This window comes from Triticum aestivum, chromosome 7D, assembly GCF_018294505.1.
Source record: "Triticum aestivum cultivar Chinese Spring chromosome 7D, IWGSC CS RefSeq v2.1, whole genome shotgun sequence".
Taxonomy (NCBI): Eukaryota; Viridiplantae; Streptophyta; class Magnoliopsida; order Poales; family Poaceae; genus Triticum; species Triticum aestivum.
Genome location: NC_057814.1, coordinates 137,885,439 through 137,906,955, shown reverse-complemented (window position 1 = coordinate 137,906,955; position 21,517 = coordinate 137,885,439). Strand labels below are relative to the sequence as shown.

General features: G+C 46.0%; 1 protein-coding gene across 1 annotated transcript; it reads right to left on the bottom strand.

Moving 5' to 3' along the window:
• Positions 1–8,794: 8,794 nt before the first annotated feature.
• LOC123166819 (DNA-directed RNA polymerase II subunit RPB1) lies at positions 8,795–12,860 on the bottom strand. The gene is made up of 2 exons (XM_044584627.1): positions 12,544–12,860; positions 8,795–11,618 (listed from the first exon to the last, which is right to left on the bottom strand). Exons 1-2 carry the CDS (start codon positions 12,625–12,627, stop codon positions 9,096–9,098), a joined length of 2,607 nt encoding a protein of 868 aa, XP_044440562.1. The 5' UTR covers positions 12,628–12,860; the 3' UTR covers positions 8,795–9,095.
• Between the last annotated feature and the right edge of the window lie 8,657 nt (positions 12,861–21,517).

The following is a 21,517-nucleotide window of genomic DNA, read 5'->3' as shown; positions in this document are numbered from 1 at the left end:
AAGTCGCGCACTTGCTTTAATAAAAACATCATTAATGTTATCAACAAAATATGAGTTATATGTCATCAAAATTATACTCCCTTCGCCCCACAATGTAAGATTGTTTTTGAAGCTAAAATAATTTTATAATATGAGACAAATTGTTCTCTTAATTGTGATTCTAATGATACTGTTTTTCTAGGTCTAGAGTTTGTATAGCGAGTGAGAATGCATATATATCTTTAAAAAATCATTGTTTAAATCAAAAGCATATGTGTATGTGAATACTTTTGAGGTTGATTTTTTCCATATAGTTTGGGTTTGAGAAATAGTTTATTCATTAATTAAGATGGCGAAGTGCTAACAATCAGATCTGTTCACACACAGAAACATACTTTAATTAACCAGCTCCGTTGATTACATCGGATGAGATACATCATGCATGCTTCCAAAGTCCCCTTGATCGTCTCATCACTATGTCTTTTTTTTTCTAATAATTTGCAGCAAGATAGCTGTCTCACTGTGTGTGGTCCAGTTAAGTAGTTCTTGGTGTTGTAACGGAAGCTTTGAGTTAAAGGCTTAAAGCTGCATTAACAAACTGAAATGCATGGTGGATGCTTGAACACATCACATCGGCATGAGAATTATATGTTGCATCATGTATCCGATATCATATTAAGGGCATACATACACATCAACCCGTGCACGCTGATAGCTAGGGTGGTGTAAATAATGTTGATGCCCTCTCTAAACTTCGTTAATTAGTTAGGTGTAGTGATCTATGCTCTCCTCTTGTGAGATCTGGAAGGAGCTTAACGCGTGAGAGAACAATTGTTTCCTGACAAGTGTCCTGTAAACCAAGATACCGCCACTTTGCTCTTTTGGTTATCCAGTATCCTGTATTTTTTTTTCCCGCTTTAGGTATCATATATAATTTAGTAGATGATCCCCACTAATTTATTTATGTTAACATGTAAAGGTCACATCAATATGCAACCATGCATTAGAAAAAACCAACATGTGGTTGGATGATTAGGAGGACAGCGGTATCTCCGGCATACGAGACTTCAAGTCCTCAACTTGACATTGGTGCTAGCATTTTCCGGGATTTATTTCAGGCCTTCTGGCGTTGCACATTCAGTGAGACGAGACATTCCCATCGACTATGGAGACATCTGTGGCGACTTCGTCAATATCAAGATGATGTGTCGGGTCAATCTCTCTAAGGTGCTCATAGCGGTAGGATGTGCCTGTGTGCGTTTCTGAGGGAGAGTGTGTGTGCGTATGTGTGAGTGTCCACGTCTGTACTTTGTTAAAAAAAACCATGCATTAGAAAATGTCCATCACATCATGCAACCATGTAAAGGAAAAAAGTTTTGGTCAATATGACCCGAATATTCAGTGAACGTTAGATTTTAAGGCATGGTAAATTGAATGATTTTTATGGAAAAAATATATTTGCAGAGAATGGCAAGATTAGTTGGCGAGCTTGGCAAATCCGGCTCAGTTCATTTTTTGCTAGAAAATTGCCATGCTTGCAAACTAAATTTGTCATGAAAAACGTTCGATTTACCATGCCTAAAAATCTGTCGTCGGATTTTTAGCGCTCATTTTTATTCTATTATGCTATTGACATATAATAAATATTTAACAACTATATAATAATTAAAATAATATAATAAATCATGTGTGTCATCGGTTTTAGTTCTCATACTATCAATCCAAATAGTCATGTTTCATACTACCAAATCTTATTGAAATACATTGCTCGCAATTTCCGCAACACCGTGCAGATATCATCTAGTATTAGATAGAGTTTTGATTCCAGTTTTAGAAAGGAAAAACGGCTAGGCAAGTGCAACATGAGAAAAGTCAATGGCATCCATAATGGACCTGTTTTTGTTCACATGCTTTCTTTTTATGAATAGTTTTGTTGCTACCATTCACTATGCTTACAGTAGATGATATGTGCCGCACGTTGTGTCGGCAATTGGTTTATATTTCAATGAGATAGTGTTGTATGGAACATGACTATTTTGATTAATAATACAAGAAAAAACACAAAATGCAAATTATTTATTCAATTTGATTATTGTATAGTTCTTAAATATGTATTAAATATAAGTAACTTAATAGAATGAAAATGGTTGAGACTTTTCCCATGCATGGTTACTTTAGATGCATCATGAAATTTCTTTTCATACTATATTAGTTTAGTATTGTAGATCTTGATATTTTTTTAATATAAATTTGATCAAACTTTGTGTAGTCTGACTTCAAACAAATCTTATATGCGAAGTAAAAAAGAAACGGATAAAATATAGGATTAGTGTGGAAAACATATTAAATATATAGGATATCAGTCGGAGACTCAGAAATTAACGATTGGTTAGAAACTTAGAAGTTTTATCACACAAGGGGGCATGTTGATGAGGAGGACGGCGTTGTCTGGCGTCGTGGTGGTGTCGATGGCAGAGAGGCCTGTCAAGGTCGATGCGTCGGTATCTGATCTGAGGATGGATCGATGGATGAAGAAGATGACGGCCCTTGCAGCGTGCGCATGTGGTGCCCACTGAAAGTGCGCCAGACCAGTGTGTAACCCAGTCCAGGTATTGTGGCTTGGATGGGGCATCCGGCATTAAATTTTAGGTGTTGGTGCGATGTCCGTTTTGGTATTAGGCTCGGACATTCGGCACCCCTTCATCACGGGGATAGGAGTAGCGGCAGATGTTGCCAAGATGGTGGCTTTTGTGAATAATTAATAAAATGACTGTATGCATCGCTCAGGTGCAGAGACCAGGGGTACATTCTCCTTTTCCAAAAAAAAACATGGGGGCATGTTATTGTAAGCATTGTAATTGCAAGGCTGGCGGTGCAAACCGAACGGTCCAAATATTTTGATTCCTATATAGGTTACTAAGGCTCCATCGGGTTACTCGCAAAAAAAGAAAAAAGAAAAAGGCTCCATCGGGTTCACACTCAACTCTATTCATATCCATTTGGTCGGCACAGTAATGGGACTGCGTCTGTCCCATTTCCTCGATTTCAATTACAGATCATGTGCCAATAGTTTGCTTCTTCTATCACATATCATGTGCCAATACTTTGATTCCTTGGGACCATGTATACTCTACTCATATCATGCCAATGAAAAAGATCCCTCTCGCTTCCAAAATATGAATAAACAAAAAGATTCCTCTGCATTAGTGATGAATTATCCTTTCGTTCTAATCATGCACAAGTATGCAGCATCTGGTCCATGAGTATAATTGGATCATGGAAGGAAGCAGTGCGCCGTTGATGATTGAGTGGAGGCTGCAGTGTTCGTTTTTGCACTTGCATGCATGGCTCCAAAAAATCTGAATTGGGTCCAAACCAAACCATGCATGGACCAGTGTAGGGTGCGAGTTCGAGATCGCAACGTTTGTGTGCTTGCCGTTAACGGAGGAATGTGTCTATTTAATCAGGTCTAGAGCTTTTGTAACGAGCGAGAGTTCATATATATTTCTCTCTCACTGTGTAGAATCTTTTGGGCCTGAATCATGAGCTGAGTTGAGGTCAAAAGCATCTGTATGCCAATAGTTGTGATGTTGTTTTGTGCTATATACTTTAGGGAACAGTTAACTCATTAATTAAGATGCCGAGGTACTATCCCTCCCGACCCACCCCTCCCGCCCCCCGCAGGCGGCGGGGAGGGAACCCTAGCCGCCGCCGGTCTCCTCCCCTCCTCCCGCCCCCTTCCTCCCCCGCCGCCGCCACAGGGCGCGCCCAGGCAAAGCCTGGCCGGCGCCGGCGCTGGCGGGCCTTCTTGTCCCCTCGCGTGTGGCGCCGGTGCGGGCCGCTTCCACGGGCTAGGGTGCCGCGATTGGTGGGTCGCGGCGGCGCGGCGGGTACCCTTCCGACGACGACGGCTGGTGGCTTCCGCGGCGCGTCGGGCTGCTGGCTGGAGGGGCGCGCTTGCTGCTCCCGCGCCCCGATCTGGCGCTGGGAGCTATGGATGGCGCCGGCCGTGGGCGGCACGGGGCCGGCAGCCGCTGCGGGTCCTAGACAGCGGTGGCGGCCGGCCGTGGTGGCCCGGTGAGGTTCGGTGGTGGCAGCTGTTGCTGGCGGCTGCTGGATATCCCGGGGTGGCGGGGCGTGCTTGGGGAGGCGGCGATGGACCCTGCGGATCTGCATCAGGGGCTCGTCTGGTCGCCTTCTCGTGGGCGACGCGGGCTATGGTGGCGCGGGCTGGCCATCGCCGGTGGCTTCGGATGCTGGTGGTGGTGCGGCGTGGTGGTGTGCCCTGTCGAGAGGGTCCGGCGGTATGGCCGCGGTGACCGGCTTGACCGGGGTGCGGGTGGAGCGGGGCGGTGGGGGCAGCGGCGCTCTCTGGTGGTCGTGCCCCATTGGCGGATGTGATCTTCCTTCTCCTCGGTCTAGAATGGCTATGATCGGGGGCGCGTTCTCGGGAGGATCTGATCAGGGCCCGAGGCGTGTCGGAGTTGCCGCTCCGGGTAGGTGAGATTGGGCTCGATCTGGGATGTACCCACGGGCGGCGAGTCCCTCCCTCCGTGGGTACGGTGGTCGTTGGTGGTGGTCGGGACTTCACGGTACTGTCGGGCAACACGGAGTCGAGGGCCACGGACATGGCGTTGTTTGAGTCTACTCAGCGATGGTTGTCGGGAATCATGGAGGTGTGTCCCCCCCTCCCAGTCCACCGGGTTTGGCTGGGGACATAGGGCTGGGGCCCCTACTGTGCTGGCGCTGGCCCAGCCTCCGTGGCTCATGTCGGGCTAGGAGTGAAAGATGTGGACTTTCGCTTTTCCTACCGTGGCTGGTACTCTGTGGTGTGGGCGGTGGGTGAGGTCTTGGACTTGGATGCCGGAGCGGCGGCTCCAGATGATGGTTCGCATGGTTGGCTCTCCGGCGGGCGCCATGTCGGCGGTGGTGGCTCCCTTCTTGATCGTGCGGGCGACGACAGGGGTAGCAGTTGGTGGCTCGGGCGCGTCCTCTGCTAGACGTCGCCCAGATCTGGATCTGGGGTCTGGGCACGCCGCATCTGCCCTAGGGCCTCGATGACTTAGGGCGGGGTGCCGAGCGAAAGCTCTGCGCTTTTGCGCCGGCGACGACGACGCTTGCGGGCACCGTTCTCTTCTTGAAGACGTCGTCGTGGACCTCCTCGCCGCGTCAGAGTTCCGGGTGAAGACCCTTGCCCGTGGGGCTAGGCAGCGACGACGCTCTGCGCCGTTCTCTCTCTTGGGGGCGTTGTCTAGGAGCTTAGGTATCCTAGGGTGTTGCGTGATTGTGCTCTATTCTCCCTGTGTTCTCCTTCGGTCTGCTTCGTGATCCAGGTAGCCTAGAATCAGCTTTGTAAGAGGGTCACCTCACCACCATGTATCATTCGGCCGTGTACCTTGTTTGGTTTGTGCCTTTATTTATAAAGGGGGGCGAAAGCCTGTTTCGAGGTACTATCAACCAGATCTGTTCACACACATACTTTAGTAACCAGCTCCATTGATCATCTGATCAGCTATGTCTTTTATTTCCTTTCTAATCTGCAGCAAGATTGCTGTCTCATTGTGTGTGGTCTAGTTAAGTACTTCCTCGCTAAAGAATTATAAGATCGTTTAGATCACTACTTTAGTAACAGAAGCTTTGAGTTAAAGGCCTAAAGCTGCATTAACAAACCGACATGTATGGTGGGTGCTTGAACACATCACATCAGCGTGGGATTTAATTATATGTTGCATTACGTATCCGATATCATATTAAGAGCATACATACACATCGACCAGTGCACGCGTGGCGTGATAGCGCAGAGTAAAAATGTTGATACTCTTGATCTCTCTACCTAACGGAGATCACTCTTGACATACGCACGGGGTACTTCGTTAATCAGTTAGGTAGAGTGATCTCTTGATCCCCTAGTGGAGTTAAAGAAGTGAAGAAGCTGCTGCTCTCCATCCAAGACTTCGAGGTGAAATGGGCTAGGCGCACGGCAAATGGTGCTTCTCACAGATTAGCCAAGGAAGATTGCTGTAATGAGAGTAAAATGCACTAGGGGTCATTGAACTTGCATCGATAGCTCATTTTGGTCATCGTACTTAATAATACGGTCAATACGGTCACTATATATGACTGTTGGTGATTATACGGTCACTGCCTCACCGTATGGCTTTGTATTTTTTTTCAAGTGACTGGTCAAACAATCCAAATGGTGCCTCATCAGCTCAGGTCCCACATGTCAGTGGGATATACAGAAATAAACAAAATAAACTAAAATTATGTTTGTTAGGCGAATCGACACAGGGACCTCTTGGTCCAACCCAGAAGCGCTAGAAAATTGAGCGCGCGCGGAAACCTTTGTGATGCAAAATTGGATCAACCTCTTATTATTTACTGTATTTCTATTACTAGTACAAAGCACGGACAGCACACACCCAGCACGCATGCACGTGCGCCCACAACACACAGGTGCAAGAACGCGCGCGCACACACTCACACACCGACACACGCGATTACTCTCCTATGCATGAGTATTTGACAAAAAACTACCACATTAGGGGTTACCGTCCCACAGAACTACCACATTAAAAAAGTGACTGATAACTACCAAAAAATTCTAATTTTGTGACTAAAAACTACCACATTTGAAAAATGACCGGTTTAGACGATTTAAACATGTTTATGACATACGGGACCCACCCGTCAGGGGTGACGTGGCGGCACGGTCGACCTTGTTTATTTTGACCGTTAAGTTGAGCGTTATGACAAGTGGGGCCCACACGGTATTCTTCTTCCTCCTCTCTGTATCTTCCATTGGCATTTTACCAAACACCTCCTGTGCATGGGAGGGAAGCGGGTCAACTCCGGTGACGCGCCCGCCGTGAAGACGCCCCGTCGCTCCTGACCGAGGAAGATGGTCCAGAGGACGCCACATCCTCGCGCGCCCAGGACGACAGCGAGGTGCGCGCCTCACCTGCCCGAGGTGCTTCGCCAAGGTGCTCGCACGTGCTGCAGGAGCTGCTCCTCGTGGTGCTCGCGCTGCTGGTGCTCGCGCACTGTGGCCGAGCCTCGTGGAGGGCGGGAGCCTCAATGTCTCGTTCCAGCGGAAGGGGAGGAGGGTGTTGCGGAGCTCTGGCTCACCCGCGGTCGTCGCAGGAGGCGAGAGGAGGCCGGAGCTGTGGTGCTGCTGCTTGCGGCCGCTGCTACTGCTCCTATGCTGGAGGATGTTGCGGTGGTCTTTTTGGAGGTGGCAGCGAAGGACACGGCTTCGACGGCCGAAACACGGTAGTGGCCACGGCCTTGGCGAGCACCCCGGACACCTCGACCTCCGCCGCGCTGTTGGACGCGGAGGGCATGGGGAACTTGACCGTGGCGTGCACAGAGGCGGAGAGGTGGGCCAGGTCATTCTCGGCGCGACGCAGGGACCGAACCGCGAATGCGAGCCTGTTGCCGCCTCGGCGCCGGAGTGCGGCCTGCGGCTCGGCGGCGAGGGGATGAGCGGGAGCTCGACGTGCGCGTCGAGGCGAGCGAGGCCCGTGGTGCTGTTGCTTGCAGCCGCTGCTACTGCTCCTTGCCGCTGATCACGAGCTCTAGCTCGAAGGGAGGCCGGCGAGGGCGGCAGCGGCAGGGCCTAGAGCTCGCAGCACCTCGGCTTCGCGTGCGGCTGCGCGGGCTTCTCCTCCGGCACCCTCTGGCATGGAAGGCCACCGGAGTGCAGGGCGGCAAAGGCCACCGGAGCATGAGGGGGCGACTGGGCGCCCACTGAAAGCAGCATAGGATGATGCACAGGAGGTGTTTGGTAAAATGCCAAAGGAAGATACAGAGAGGAGGAAGAAGAACGGCTGTGGGCCCCACCTGTCATAACGGTCAACTTAACGGTCAAACTAAACAGAGTTGACAGTGCCGCCACGTCACCCCTGACGGGTGGGTCCTGCATGTCATAAACGTGTTTAAATCGTCTAAACCGGTCATTTATCAAAAGTGGTAGTTTTTAGTCACAAAATTAGAAAAAATTTATACTTATCAGTCACTTTTTTGAATGTGGTAGTTCTGTGGGAACGGCAACCCTTAATGTGGTAGTTTTTTGTCAAATACTCCCTATGCATGCACATCACTTCTCGGTGTCTTGCTGATGGCGTAGCGGTCGACGGCCCCGGCGTCGACGCCAAGCGCGCGTGGTCGTGGGCTTACGTATCTCGCCTGTCGGGCGGCGGCTGCAGCCGAGCTGGTCGAAGGTAAGCCGTCGACGAGAGCGGATGCATGGATGATGCTCGGTGCGTCAAGACTCGCCCGACGTGTGTGCGCGTGTACTAGTGTGAGTATTGTGCTGGGTGTTCGTTGTGTGCATGCCTGCTGACTGCTGTGTGCTAGCGCGTGCGTGCGTACAATGTGTTCACGTCCTGTGTGCGTCGTGGGTAATTTATACGGAGTATTAAGTATCAACTAATTTTTTTACACAAAAAAGGTTGTGCGCTCAACCGGCTAGTTTACGTGATCGGCGGCGGCGAGCGAGAGATCCATGCTAACGTCCATAATTTTAGTTTAACCCACTCACATGCGGCGATTAACATAGGCAGAGAATACGATTTTTTTACCCCACTGACATACTGCCCCCGCACAGGCAGTGAGAGAACGCGAGTTGATGTGGCGCCACTTGGACTGTTTGACCGGTCAACCAGAAAAAATACGAAGCCATACGGTGGGGTAGTGACCGTATAATCACCAACAGTCGTATATAGTGATCGTATTGACCGTATTCTTAAGTACAATGACCAAAGTGAGCTATCGACGCAAGTTCAATGACCGCTAGCGCATTTTACTCTTGTAATGATCTATGCAAGACATGGCTTCATGTGCCTCCGGGTTGTATCACGGATGTTTTGTCCTCGGACATGTCCGAGGAACATGAATAAATATAAAAAATTCCAACTAAAAAAACAACATGGTCAGGCAACATGTAAGTAGGCCTCGAGTTCTCATCGTCGAGTTCAAAACCAAATACATTATCAAACTCTGCTTTATTCATCTTTAGGGAGTCCAATTTCAGTGATTCAATCCAAACAGCACCCATGCCATCTTCTCCAAACAAGAACTGAACAACAACACCCCGCGAACTCCGCACAGCACCATCATGTTTCACCATGATGTCCTCCATAGCCTTCACGAGCCTCCGCTGAATGCTGTCTCGGAGTTTTCACAGCAGTGGCAATCAAACCTTCTCTACTAACCATAGCATGGAAGAAAAACTCCTGTGGTGCCAGACCTCGAAGGTAAGAGTTCTGAACAAACCCACGACTTTCAGGGCCGTAGTCATCTTTCGTGAAGTGGGGTAATGTGCGATCAACAAAACCAAACGGAATCCGCTTGCCCTCAATTTTCTGCTGTCCGAGACAAGCAGTCATTTGTGAAATATTAATGAAACTGCCATTCGAGCCTGCAGTGACCATAGCTTTCAAATTGTTGCTCTCAGACAAACCCTTCTGAGCACTACTCCCAGCATCATCATAAGCCTTGCTGAGAATCTGATTTACTCGGTTTTCAAATGATTCCATCATTGTGAGTCCTGGCTCAGGTTCCAAGTTCTTCTCTTGTGCTTGCTTAATAAGCTCCTTCAGATCATTCTTAGCTGTTCCAATTGTCACATCAATCTTCTCCATAGTATCTGCATCTGCAATTGCATCTCCAATACCAATACTGAAACCATTTTGCAGAAGCCAGTAGTTGACCAGCGACTGTGTATTACCCAAGAACTTCAGTGCAGCATCTGGCCCTGCCTCTTCCCAAATAACACGAATGAGACTTCCAGTTGAGGTCCCGAGTGTTTTTTTGCAGAGTGTACCAGACAGAAGCTCTCCCTTCTCTATCCGGACCATAGTATCACCAGGAGTAATAAATCCACACTCTGTTTCAGCATGCCAGGCTGAGAAACTTATTAAATTGATTAGCTTGGGGATAATCAAGTTGAAAACTTGTTTGCCAGTCCAAATCGGCCTTGGTTTCAAAATGGCAGGGGCAGGGACCTTCCCATCAAAATCTTCCCACCACATTAACATGTTCATAAATACATCCTTTTCAATAAGAGTGTCCCTTTTGGTGATTTTTCGACACCCAAGAAGTGTGTCCTGGACAATACCCATAGCAGGTATATTCGCTTGAGGTGAGACAATGCATTTTGACACCATCATCAACTCTAAAACTACAGCTGTGGTCTCAAATGACTGAGGAACATGCATATTCATTTCATCCGCATCAAAATCTGCATTGTACGGTGATGTGACAGACAAGTTCAGGCGGAAAGTTGAGCAGGGCATAATTTTAACACGATGCCCCATGATAGGCATTTTATGAGGGCTTGGTTGCCGGTTGAAAAGAACAAAATCTCCATCATTGAGGTGTCTTTCCACCTTGTAACCCAGCTCCAAATGCTGATCACTACTTTTCTTCACATAGCGAAGATCCAGCCTCTGACCATCTTCCCTGATAATGTACTTTGCACCTGTCTTCCCTGGGGGAGGGTGAGGCCCATATTCTACTAGCTCTTTCAACCTCTCGATGTTATATGGAGTGACAGTTTCTGGGTATGTCAGATTCAAAGAAACACTCCATGGTACCCCCAATTGATCAATGTTGATGTTTGGATCTGGTGTGACGACAGTACGAGCTGAGAAATCAACACGCTTCCCCATTAAGTTTCCTCTAATCCAACCTTCTTTTGCTTTCAGCCTGCTGCAAATTGATTTTATAGGCCTTCCAGAATGCTGATTTGCCCTTGGTTGTCCAGGAAGATCATTGCCGAAGTACGTTGCAATGTGAAACTGCAACAGCTGAGCGAACTCTGTTATAATGTGAGTTGGGGCTCCATTTCTCTCTTGCCTCCTCAAATTCTCATTATGTCGAATTATCATCGCTAATTGATGAGTCAAATCATCCTCAGTTCTGGAGGAAGTATCCACCGTGACAGATGGTCTCACAGGCGGTGGAGGAATCGGAAGAACTTGCAGTATCATCCAATCAGGACGAGCGCATTTAGGATTCAGGCCCAACAAAAGACAGTCCTCATCACTTATATGCTTGAGAACATTAAGGACCCTCTCAGCACAGAGAATTTGCTTTCGCTCCACTAGTTCAGGGAGTTGATCTTGATCATCAGTTTTCTTCTTTGTTGCTTCAAACTCCGCAACCATCTTCATACCATCAACTGTGATACTTGGCTGCTGAGCACCACAACCACCTCTTTTCTTTACTGGCTCATCAGTGTCCTGCTGATCTTGAACCTCAAGTTCATCACTCCCAGCACAAGTCTTTTTGCTCTTGCAAGCATCATATATTCTTCTTAATCTATTTTTTGGGTTACTGATTTTCAGAGCCTGCTTGAACTTGGTATCCTCCTCATCTGCCAGGATCTTGGAACAGTTGAAGCACACACATCGCATTATGGAGAGTACAGTCTTGATGAAGCCGATGTGGAACATTGGCTTTGCAAGCTCAAGGTGGCCAAAGTGGCCCGGGCACTCAGCCATCCCAGCCATACATGTATCACACTTGATCTTCTCGTCAATAGTACCCAAACGAGGGTCACTCAAACCCCCAGGCTTCGCCTTTCCCCTCTCCATGGTCTCTGCGTGCTCTATCACCGCCACTGACATTTGCCTCTACAAGGAAGCAAAGCAACACAAAATCTATCAGATTCGATCCTACATCCACAATGCTACACATTTCTTTGGGCGCTCCGTATGGACCAGTTAAGGAGACACTCCTCCCACCATCAGTACAACGGTCAATGGTCATTTGAACCAAATAAATCATAATACTAAATCCTCTCAAATCCATCTTATTAGAAACACTCTGCAAATCAATAGTGTAAGACCAGCAACCAGATGCGTGTAGCCTTATTCAAACTTCTATTGAACTGAATATGACCCGATCGAAAGCATTGTAAAATATAGAAACACTCTGCAAATCTATAGTGTAAGGCCAGCAACCGTGTGTAGCCTTATTCAAACTTGTATTGAACTGAACATGACCCAATAGAAAGCACTGTAAAATCATGTGTAATAATACACAAACTGTGCAAACTGCTAAGCACAACCAAACTGCCAAGCTGATAGTACCTCACAAGTAATGAGAACATTGCCATTTTGCTAGATCGGTCAAAACTTTGATGTACATGTAATACAACTGCGAAGTCAACTTGACCAAATATCCCACTTCAGTAGTATTACAGGGAGCACAACTTCTAACTCAAACCGAACTAGGGACTTACAACCAAGCATTCTTCTTCTCAAAGTTTAACTAGTTCCCCAAGTTAGCAAAACACTCATATCACTGTGTCAGAACCTTTGGTAAGTTGCAATGTATCAGCTTCAACATCTATTTGTCAGATCAAACTCGGCCAGTTCGCTACCCAACCAACACCACAGACTGAAGCTAACAAACAACCAGCACCCCAATAACAGTTCATCCATCCATCCAGAATTTAAAATTAGCCAAGCGCCCACACAAGCTCGAGCTCCAAGTTCAGCCAGAGAGAAGCGAAACTAAACAGAGGCGGAGGCGGTGGGGGAGGCGAGGTATTACGATTTCATCCGGGCTGAGGATGCCGAACTGCATGAGCTGCACCTTGGCCACCTCGGCCGGCGAGTACGGGAATCTCGCGTCCATTTCGCCCCCACGGCGCCGGCGCTGCCGCCCCCGCCGCTCTAAGCTTCGGCGGTGCGGCGAGTCGCTGTCTGGAGCACGCTCAGCTTTTTGGCGGCCAAAATCGATCTCGAATGGGATCGATCCGACCGGGGTCTCCGCCTCCTCCGCGAGATGGGAGGGGAAATGGGATCGGATTCGGGAGAGAGTGCGTGAGAAAGCCACCTTGCGCTTTTGATCGACGATCGCCCATGGAGCCCTTTTTTTGTTCCCTATATCTTATCCTGTACACTTTGTTTAATTTTGCTACCAACTGATTTCTTTGGACCTAACTAGGTGTTCCTACGAATTGATTTCTATCAGAGTTAATTACACTGTTAGTACAGAAAACTTGCATGGTGCGTACAAATTCATAGTACTACATAAAGTTATAAAAGACACAAATTAGCCCTATAACTTGTGTTTGAGGTACATTTACATACATTTTCGTTAGTGGCTGTTAACTCTCGATTAATTTTTGCCTACGTGGCATGCCAGCGAGGCCGGGCCCGCACTCTCTTATTTGTGGGTCTCACCTGTAAGTGGCAAAAGAAGAATAAATAGAAAAATAAAACTGTGCAGCAACTGCAACTAACTTTGAGATCACTTCCAGAGCTTTTCGTTTCTTCTCCTATAATTTTGCAAACCGAGCCGACTAGCCTTTCGGTTCAGATTTTTACCGGTCAGACCGCCGGTCTACTGGTCAATCAACTTGTTTTTAGGCACTACATAAAAAGAGATCAAATACCACCAGTTTCTATAATTATTTTCTTTTTAGAAAATATTTTCTAGAAATAGATTTTTTTAGACAATAACATGATATCTTGGGTGTGATGGTTATTGGGCCAAACCTGAAGGCGATTACTGTAACGACCTAGGATCGAATCAAAATCCATGCGGATTAATTTTTATTATAATTTATCGATGCGCGTATGGCTCATTGGACGGCCTGGGTTTTACCCCGGTTTATAAAAAAAGAGTCTATTCAGGCGGTTCAAACTTGTTCGATAGCATAGTACAAAGAAATGAATTCTTGAACGTAGCTAAGCCAATTCTGCCTGTTCAAGTAATAGAATGTGGAAATGTTTTGTTCCATATTAGTTCTCGTTTCCTAAGATATATAAACATGTGTATCTCAATGCAACTAAGGAACAAAAAGTGGTGCACTTGCTAGTGCAACACCCCCGAACCGGGAGCTCTTGTGTTCAAGTTATGCCACCGTGCTGCGTTATTTTTTCTTTCTCTTTCTCACTTATAGGTGGGACCCACAAATAAGAGAGTGTGGGCCCGGCCTCGCTGGCAGGCGTGCCACGTAGGCAAAGTTAGCAGAGAGTTAACAGTCACTGACGGAGATGTATGTAAATATACCTCAAACACAAGTTGTAGAGCTAATTTGTGTCATTTTTCAACTTTATGTATGAATTTGTACGCGTCGTGCAAGTTTGTGTACTAATAGCATAATTAACTCTTTTTGTCAAGGGCATCTCCAACGCCAGGCACAGATCCGCACACCAGGTTAATTTCCTACTCGTTTAGGGAAAGGCAATCGTAGTTTATTAAACTTATGTTAAATAATGATTACATCGTTTGCAAGCACTTCAAGCATCCAGCTCGGAGAATCGTCAATCCAACTACAAGAAAGCTTATTTAAATACAGTTGGCTAAATCTCAGTCGACAAAGACTTGGTTATGTCTCATATGATGTTATGCCTATTAGCTAGATGTGTCAAGAAAAATTGTTTGGATTTTTATTTTTTATTTCTTATATGTAATGTCACTTGAGAGCCTCTCGAATCAAATCTAACTGCCTGCGCCTCGGCGAGTCGAGCGGCGGTTGATCCGCTCTTTTCGGTGGCGTCCCTGTGTGCCCTCCCTTCGCCGCCGCCAGTCGGTGTCATCGGGCTTGCCCGGGCGGCTGACGGCAGCGGCAGGGTTCCGCTCCCGTGGATTTTTGGGCAACGTTTGACGAGGTGTAGATGGCGGCTAGAGGTTGTGAAGGTTGATGTTACGGCAGCGGCTCCGGCGCTCCACGTATCTGGCGGAAGCATGGCTTGGGATGGCTAGATCAGCACCATGTGCGCTCGTGACGCAGTCATCTTCATCCATAGGATCACGGGAGCATGAAACGCATCTGTTGCTCCTCTGCGTCTTGTGTTGTGACTTCCTCCGATGCATCCAACATGGGAGCACACCCATGCTAGGGCCGCTGCTCCACGGGTTCATCTTTGGCGTTGGTGTGTAGTGCTCATGGTGGTCCTCCGCTCAGGCTCGGCCATGAATCTGGTCTGCATGCTGCTGTGTGGTGTGGGTTGGTCCGGTTACCTGAAGAGGTTCAACCTGGATGATTTGCGTCAATAGGCGAGGACGGCGGAGCTAGTGGCAGCTCATGGAGTTGTGTCTGATATAGATCAGTAACCAAGCTGCTACTTGTGAGGATGGTCTATGCCTTCAGAGTGTCCCCATCCCAGGATTTTGGTGGTGCTGATAGTCCTTCTTCCCCGTCAAACACTTCGTCGGATGGTGGCGAGAGAAATTCTTCTCTCGTTTTGTCAGCTTACTCATACTGGCATGGTCATCCCTCGCCGAAAGGATCGTGCGCATATCCAACTATTGGGATCGAGGAAAGTTGAGGAGACAACATAGGGCGACTTCGATTGGGTGGTACTTCTCCAGTACCTAGTCTCGAGCCTCGTGGTGAAAACCATAGGTTTGACCCTAGTTGGTCATATCTTGCAATGGCGGCGTTCTTTTGCATCGTTACCGTGATGAGAGCATTGCTCAGAAGTGGATCGGACATGGTATTCAAAGCGAAAACCCATGATCTAACCTCGGTGGTTGGGTCCGGTGATGGCGGTGCTTCAATGTTGTTCCCTTCATGAAGGCGACGCTTTTGGAGAGCCTTTCTCGGAGTCCTTGGTTGTCAAGATATGGTTGGCGCCGGTAGTTACTGTTGTATATTGCCAATAATTGTTTTCAATTCTTTGGTTTTTTTCTTCCTCCACCTAGGCATAGCGTCAGTCTTTTATGACTTTGCTCTTTGCCGACGTGATCATTTGGGTGTGTGTGTGTTATTTTTGTTGTGTGCATTCTAGTTATGTAGAGGCCGGGTATGCACTCATTATGATTGTATCCCTCGATGCTGCATTTAGTAAGTAAGAAACACCCTTGGAAAATGTGATGTCACTTGACTGAGACTTGGTTAAGTCTCAGTTGAATGAGACCTAGCCACACTCATTTAAATAAATATACTTAGCTTGCTCATGAGAGACGTGCCATTTGACCAGTCCGACAACGCGGACCCTCGTACCCCTCGATCGCCCCTTTCTAGGGCGATGCGAGGGCAACTCCTCTACCTACAACCGCCTCCGCCCTTCCTCTGCCCCACCCGCCGCCGCTGGAGGATGCCGCCCGGTGAAGCTCGCGTGGCTGACGGTGGCGGCGGGGCCCATCTCTCCCCCCCCCTTTCTCTGTGGGTGACAGGACCTGGTGGTGGCCGGCAACGTCTCGGTTAGATGCGCATCTGGGCGTACAACGGCGGGACTCGTGTTGGGGAACGTAGTAATTCAAAAAAATTCCTACGATCAGGCAAGATCTATCTAGGAGAACCATAACAGTGAGTGGGGAGAGTGTGTCTACGTACCGGATGTACGGCACCTCCGTGTTCAGCACACGTTCAGCACGATGACGTCCCTCGAGCTCTTGATCCAGTTGAGGACGAGGGAGAGTTTCGTCGGCACGACGGCGTGGCGACGGTGATGATGAATTTAGCGGCGCAGGGCTTCGCCTAAGCACTACGACGATATGACCGAGGTGTTAAACTGTGGAGGGGGGCACCGCACACGGCTAAGAGAAGACTTGTTGTGCCTTTGGGGTTCCCCCCTCCCCCGTATATAAAGGGGGGGGGGAAGGAGGCGGCCGGCCTAGGGGGGCGCCAAAGAGGGGAGTCCAACTAGGACTCCCAATCCTATTTGTACTCCCTTTCCTTTGCTGGAGAGGGGGAAAGAGGGAATGAGAGGAGGGGAAGAGGGAAAGGGGGCCGCGCCCCCTCCCCTTCCTATTCGGACTCCCCTTGGGGGGGGGGGCGCCTCCCTTGTGGGCTGTCCCCTCTTCTCTCCCATGGCCCATGAGGCCCATGATTTCCCCCGGGGGGTTCCGGTAACCCGTCGGTACTCCGAAAAAATGCCCGAACCACTCGGAACCATTCCGATGTCCGAATGCAACCTTCCAATATATGATTTTTTACCTCTCGACCATTTCGAGACTCCTCGTCGTGTCTGTGATCTCATCCGGGACTCCAAACAATATTCGGTCATCAAATCACATAACTCATAATACAAATCGTCATCGAACATTAAGCGTGCGGACCCTACGGGTTCGAGAACTATGTAGACATGACCGAGACACATCTTAGGTCAATAACCAATAGCGGAACCTGGATGATCATATTGGCTCTGATAGTCTCCAACGTATCTTTAATTTTTTATTGTTCCATGCTATTATATTATCTGTTTTGGATGTTTAATGGGCTTTACTAAGCACTTTTATATTATTATTGGGACTAACCTATTAATCGAAGGCCTAGTGCAAATTGTTGTTTTTTTGTCCTATTTCAGTGTTTCGCAGAAAAGGAATATCAAACGGAGTCCAAACGGAATGAAACCTTCGGGAGAGTTATTTTTGGAACAAACGTGATCCAGAGGACTTGGAGTGGACGTCAAGAAAGAATCGAGGAGGCCACGAGGCAGGGAGGTGCGCCTGCCCCCTAGGCGCGCCCCCACCCTCGTGGGCCCCTCGCAGCTCCACCGACCTACTTCTTCCTCCTATATATACCCATATACCCCAAAAACATCCCGGAGCACCACGAAACCCTATTTCCACCGCCGCAACCTTCTGTACCCGTGAGATCCCATCTTGGGGCCTTTTCCAGCGCTCCGCCGGAGGGGGAATCGATCACGGAGGGCTTCTACATCAACAACATAGCCTCTCCGATGATGTGTGAGTAGTTTACCTCAGACCTTCGGGTCCATAGTTATTAGCTAGATGGCTTCTTCTCTCTCTTTGTATCTCAATACAAAGTTCTCCTCGATCTTCTTGGATATCTATTCGATGTAATTCTTTTTGCGGTGCATTTGTCGAGATCCGATGAATTGTGGGTTTATGATCAAGGTTATCTATGAACAATATTTGAATCTCCTCTGAATTCTTTTATGTATGATTTTTTATCTTTGCAAGTCTCTTCGAATTATCATTTTGGTTTGGCCTACTAGATTGATCTTTCTTGCAATGGGAGAAGTGCTTAGCTTTGGGTTCAATCTTGCGGTGTCCTTTCCCAGTGACAGCAGAGGCAGCAAGGCACGTATTGTATTGTTGCCATCGAGGATAAAAAGATGGGGTTTATATCATATTGCTTGAGTTTATCCCTCTACATCATGTCATCTTGCTTAATGCGTTACTCTGTTCTTATGAACTTAATACTCTAGATGCATGCTGGATAGCGGTCGATGTGTGGAGTAATAGTAGTAAATGCAGAATCGTTTCGGTCTACTTGTCGTGGACGTGATGCCTATATACATGATCATACCTAGATATTCTCATAACTATGCACTTTTCTATCAATTGCTCGACAGTAATTTGTTCACCCACCGTAATACTTATGCTATCTTGAGAGAAGCCACTAGTGAAACCTATGGTCCCCGGGTCTATTTTCCATCATATTAATCTCCCGTCAACTATCTATTTCTGTCGCCATTTGTTTTGCAATCTTTACTTTCAATCTATATCATAAAAATTACCAAAAATATTTATCTTATTATCTCTATCAGACCTCAATTTTGCAAGTGGCCGTGAAGGGATTGACAACCCCTTTATCGCGTTGGTTGCAAGGTTCTTATTTGTTTGTGTAGGTACGAGTCGGCTTGCGTGTAGTCTCCTACTGGATTGATACCTTGGTTTGCAAAAACTGAGGGAAATACTTACGCTACTTTGCTGCATCACCCTTTCCTCTTCATGGGAAAACCAACGCAGTGCTCAAGAGGTAGCAAGAAGGATTTCTGGTGCCATTGCTGGGGAGTCTACACACAAGTCAAGACATACCAAGTACCCATCACAAACTCTTATCCCTCGCATTACATTATTTGCCATTTGCCTCTCGTTTTCCTCTCCCCCACTTCACCCTTGCCGTTTTATTCACCCTCTCTTTCCGTTCGCCTCTTTTTCCGCTTGCTTCTTGTTTGCTTGTGTGTTGGATTGCTTGCTTGTCACAATGGATCAAGATAATACTAAATCGTGTGACTTTTCCAATACCAACAACAATGATTTTCTTAGCACCCCGATTGCTCCTATTACCGATGCTGAATCTTGTGAAATCAATGCTGCCTTGTTGAATCTTGTCATGAAAGATCAATTCGCCGGCCTTCCTAGTGAAGATGCCGTGACCCATCTAAACAGCTTTGTTGATTTGTGTGATATGCAAAAGAAGAAAGATGTGGATAATGATATTGTTAAATTGAAGCTATTTCCTTTTTCGCTTAGAGATCATGCTAAAACTTGGTTTTCGTCTTTGCCTAAAAATAGTATTGATTCTTGGAATAAGTGCAAAGATGCTTTTATCTCTAAGTATTTTTCTCCAGCTAAGATCATCTCTCTTAGAAATGATATTATGAATTTTATGCAACTTGATCATGAACATGTTGCACAAGCTTGGGAGAGGATGAAATTAATGATACGTAATTGCCCTACACATGGTTTGAATTTATGGATGATTATACAAAAATTAAGCCGGATTGAATTTTGCTTCTAGAAATCTTTTAGATTCGGCCGCGGGAGGCACTTTAATGGAAATCACTTTAGGAGAAGCTACTAAACTCCTAGATAATATTATGGTTAATTATTCTCAATGGCACACTAAAAGATCTACCAGTAAAAAGGTGCATGCAATTGAAGAGATTAATGTTTTGAGTGGAAAGATGGATGAACTTATGAAATTGTTTGCTAATAAGAGTGTTTCTTTTGATCCCAATGATATGCCTTTGTCTACTTTGATTGAGAATAATAATGAATCTATGGATGTGAATTTTGTTGGTAGGAACAATTTTGGTAACAACGCTTATAGAGGAAACTTTAATCCTAGGTCATATCCTAGTAATTCCTCTAATAATTGTGGTATTTCCTACAACAACTCTTATAGAAATTTTAATAAGATGCCCTCTGATTTTGAGACTACTGTTAAAGAATTTATGATTTCCCAAAAGAATTTCAATGCTTTGCTTGAAGAAAAATTGCCTAAGATTGATGAGTTGGCTATGAACGTGGATAGAATTTCTCTTGATGTTGATTCTTTGAAACTTAGATCTATTCCACCTAAGCATGATATCAATGAGTCTCTCAAAGCTATGAGAATTTCCATTGATGAGTGCAAAGAAAGAATCGCTAGGATGCGTGCTAAAAAAGATTGCTTTGTGAAAGCGTGTTCTTCTAGTTTGCATGATAATAAGGATGAAGATCTAAAAGTGATTGATGTGTCTCCTATTAAACATTTGTTTTGCAATATGAATCTTGATAATGATGGGACTGGAGATGAGTCAACTTTAGTTAAAAGGCGTCCCAATGATTCGGAGTTTTTAGATCTTGATGCAAAAATTAGTAAAAGTGGGATTGCAGAGGTCAAAACTTTACATAGTAATGAACCCACTATTTTGGATTTCAAGGAATTTAATTATGATAATTGTTCTTTAATAGATTGTATTTCCTTGTTGCAATCCGTGCTAAATTCTCCGCATGCTTATAGTCAAAATAAGGCTTTTACCAAACATATCGTTGATGCTTTAATGCAATCCTATGAAGAAAAACTTGAATTAGAAGTTTCTATCCCTAGAAAACTTTATGATGAGTGGGAACCTACTATTAAAATTAAAATTAAAGATCATGAATGCTATGCTTTGTGTGATTTGGGTGCTAGTGTTTCCACGATTCCAAAAACTTTGTGTGATGTGTTAGGTTTCCGTGAATTTGATGATTGTTCTTTAAACTTGCACCTTGCGGATTCCACCATTAAGAAACCTATGGGAAGAATTAATGGATGTATTATTGTCTCAAATAGGAATTATGTGCCCATAGATTTCATTGTCCTTGATATAGATTGCAATCCTTCATGTCCTATTATTCTTGGTAGACCTTTCCTTAGAACGATTGGTGCAATTATTGATATGAAAGAAGGAAATATTAGATTCCAATTTCCGTTAAGGAAAGGCATGGAACACTTTCCTAGAAAGAAAATAAAATTACCTTATGAATCTGTTATGAGAGCCACTTATGGATTGCATGCCAAAGATGATAATACCTAGATCTATCCTTGCCTTTATGCCTAGCTAGGGGCGTTAAACGATAGCGCTTGTTGGGAGACAACCCAATTTTATTTTATTTCTTGCTTTTTGGTTCTGTTTAGTAATAAATCTTTGATCTAGCCTCTGGTTAGATGTGTTTTCATGTTTTAATTAGTGTTTGTGACAAGTAGAACCTTTGGGAAGACTTGGGTGAAGTCTTTTTGATCTTGCTGTAAAAAACAGAAACTTTAGCGCTCACGAGATCAGCCACAACTTTTTACTGGAGAGTGCTATTTAGTTGATTATTTTTGGAGATGATTAATAGATAAATTCATCACGTCCAGAAATTTATTTCAGAATTTTTTGGAGTTCCATATACGTTTGATACAGATTACTGCAGATTGTTCTGTTTTTGACAGATTCTGTTTTTCGTGTGTTGTTTGCTTATTTTGATGAATCTATGGCTAGTATCGGAGGTTATGAACCATAGAGAAGTTGGAATACAGTAGGTTTAACACCAATATAAATAAAGAATGAGTTCATTACAGTACCTT

Excerpts from the sequence above, each read along its gene's own strand:
- LOC123166819 (XM_044584627.1), bottom strand. The coding sequence starts at position 12,627 with ATGGACGCGAGATTCCCGTACTCGCCGGCCGAGGTGGCCAAGGTGCAG. Across the intron at positions 11,619-12,543 it reads TCCTCAGCCCGGATGAAATC|AGGCAAATGTCAGTGGCGGT; the intron begins GTAATACCTCGC and ends GCTTCCTTGTAG.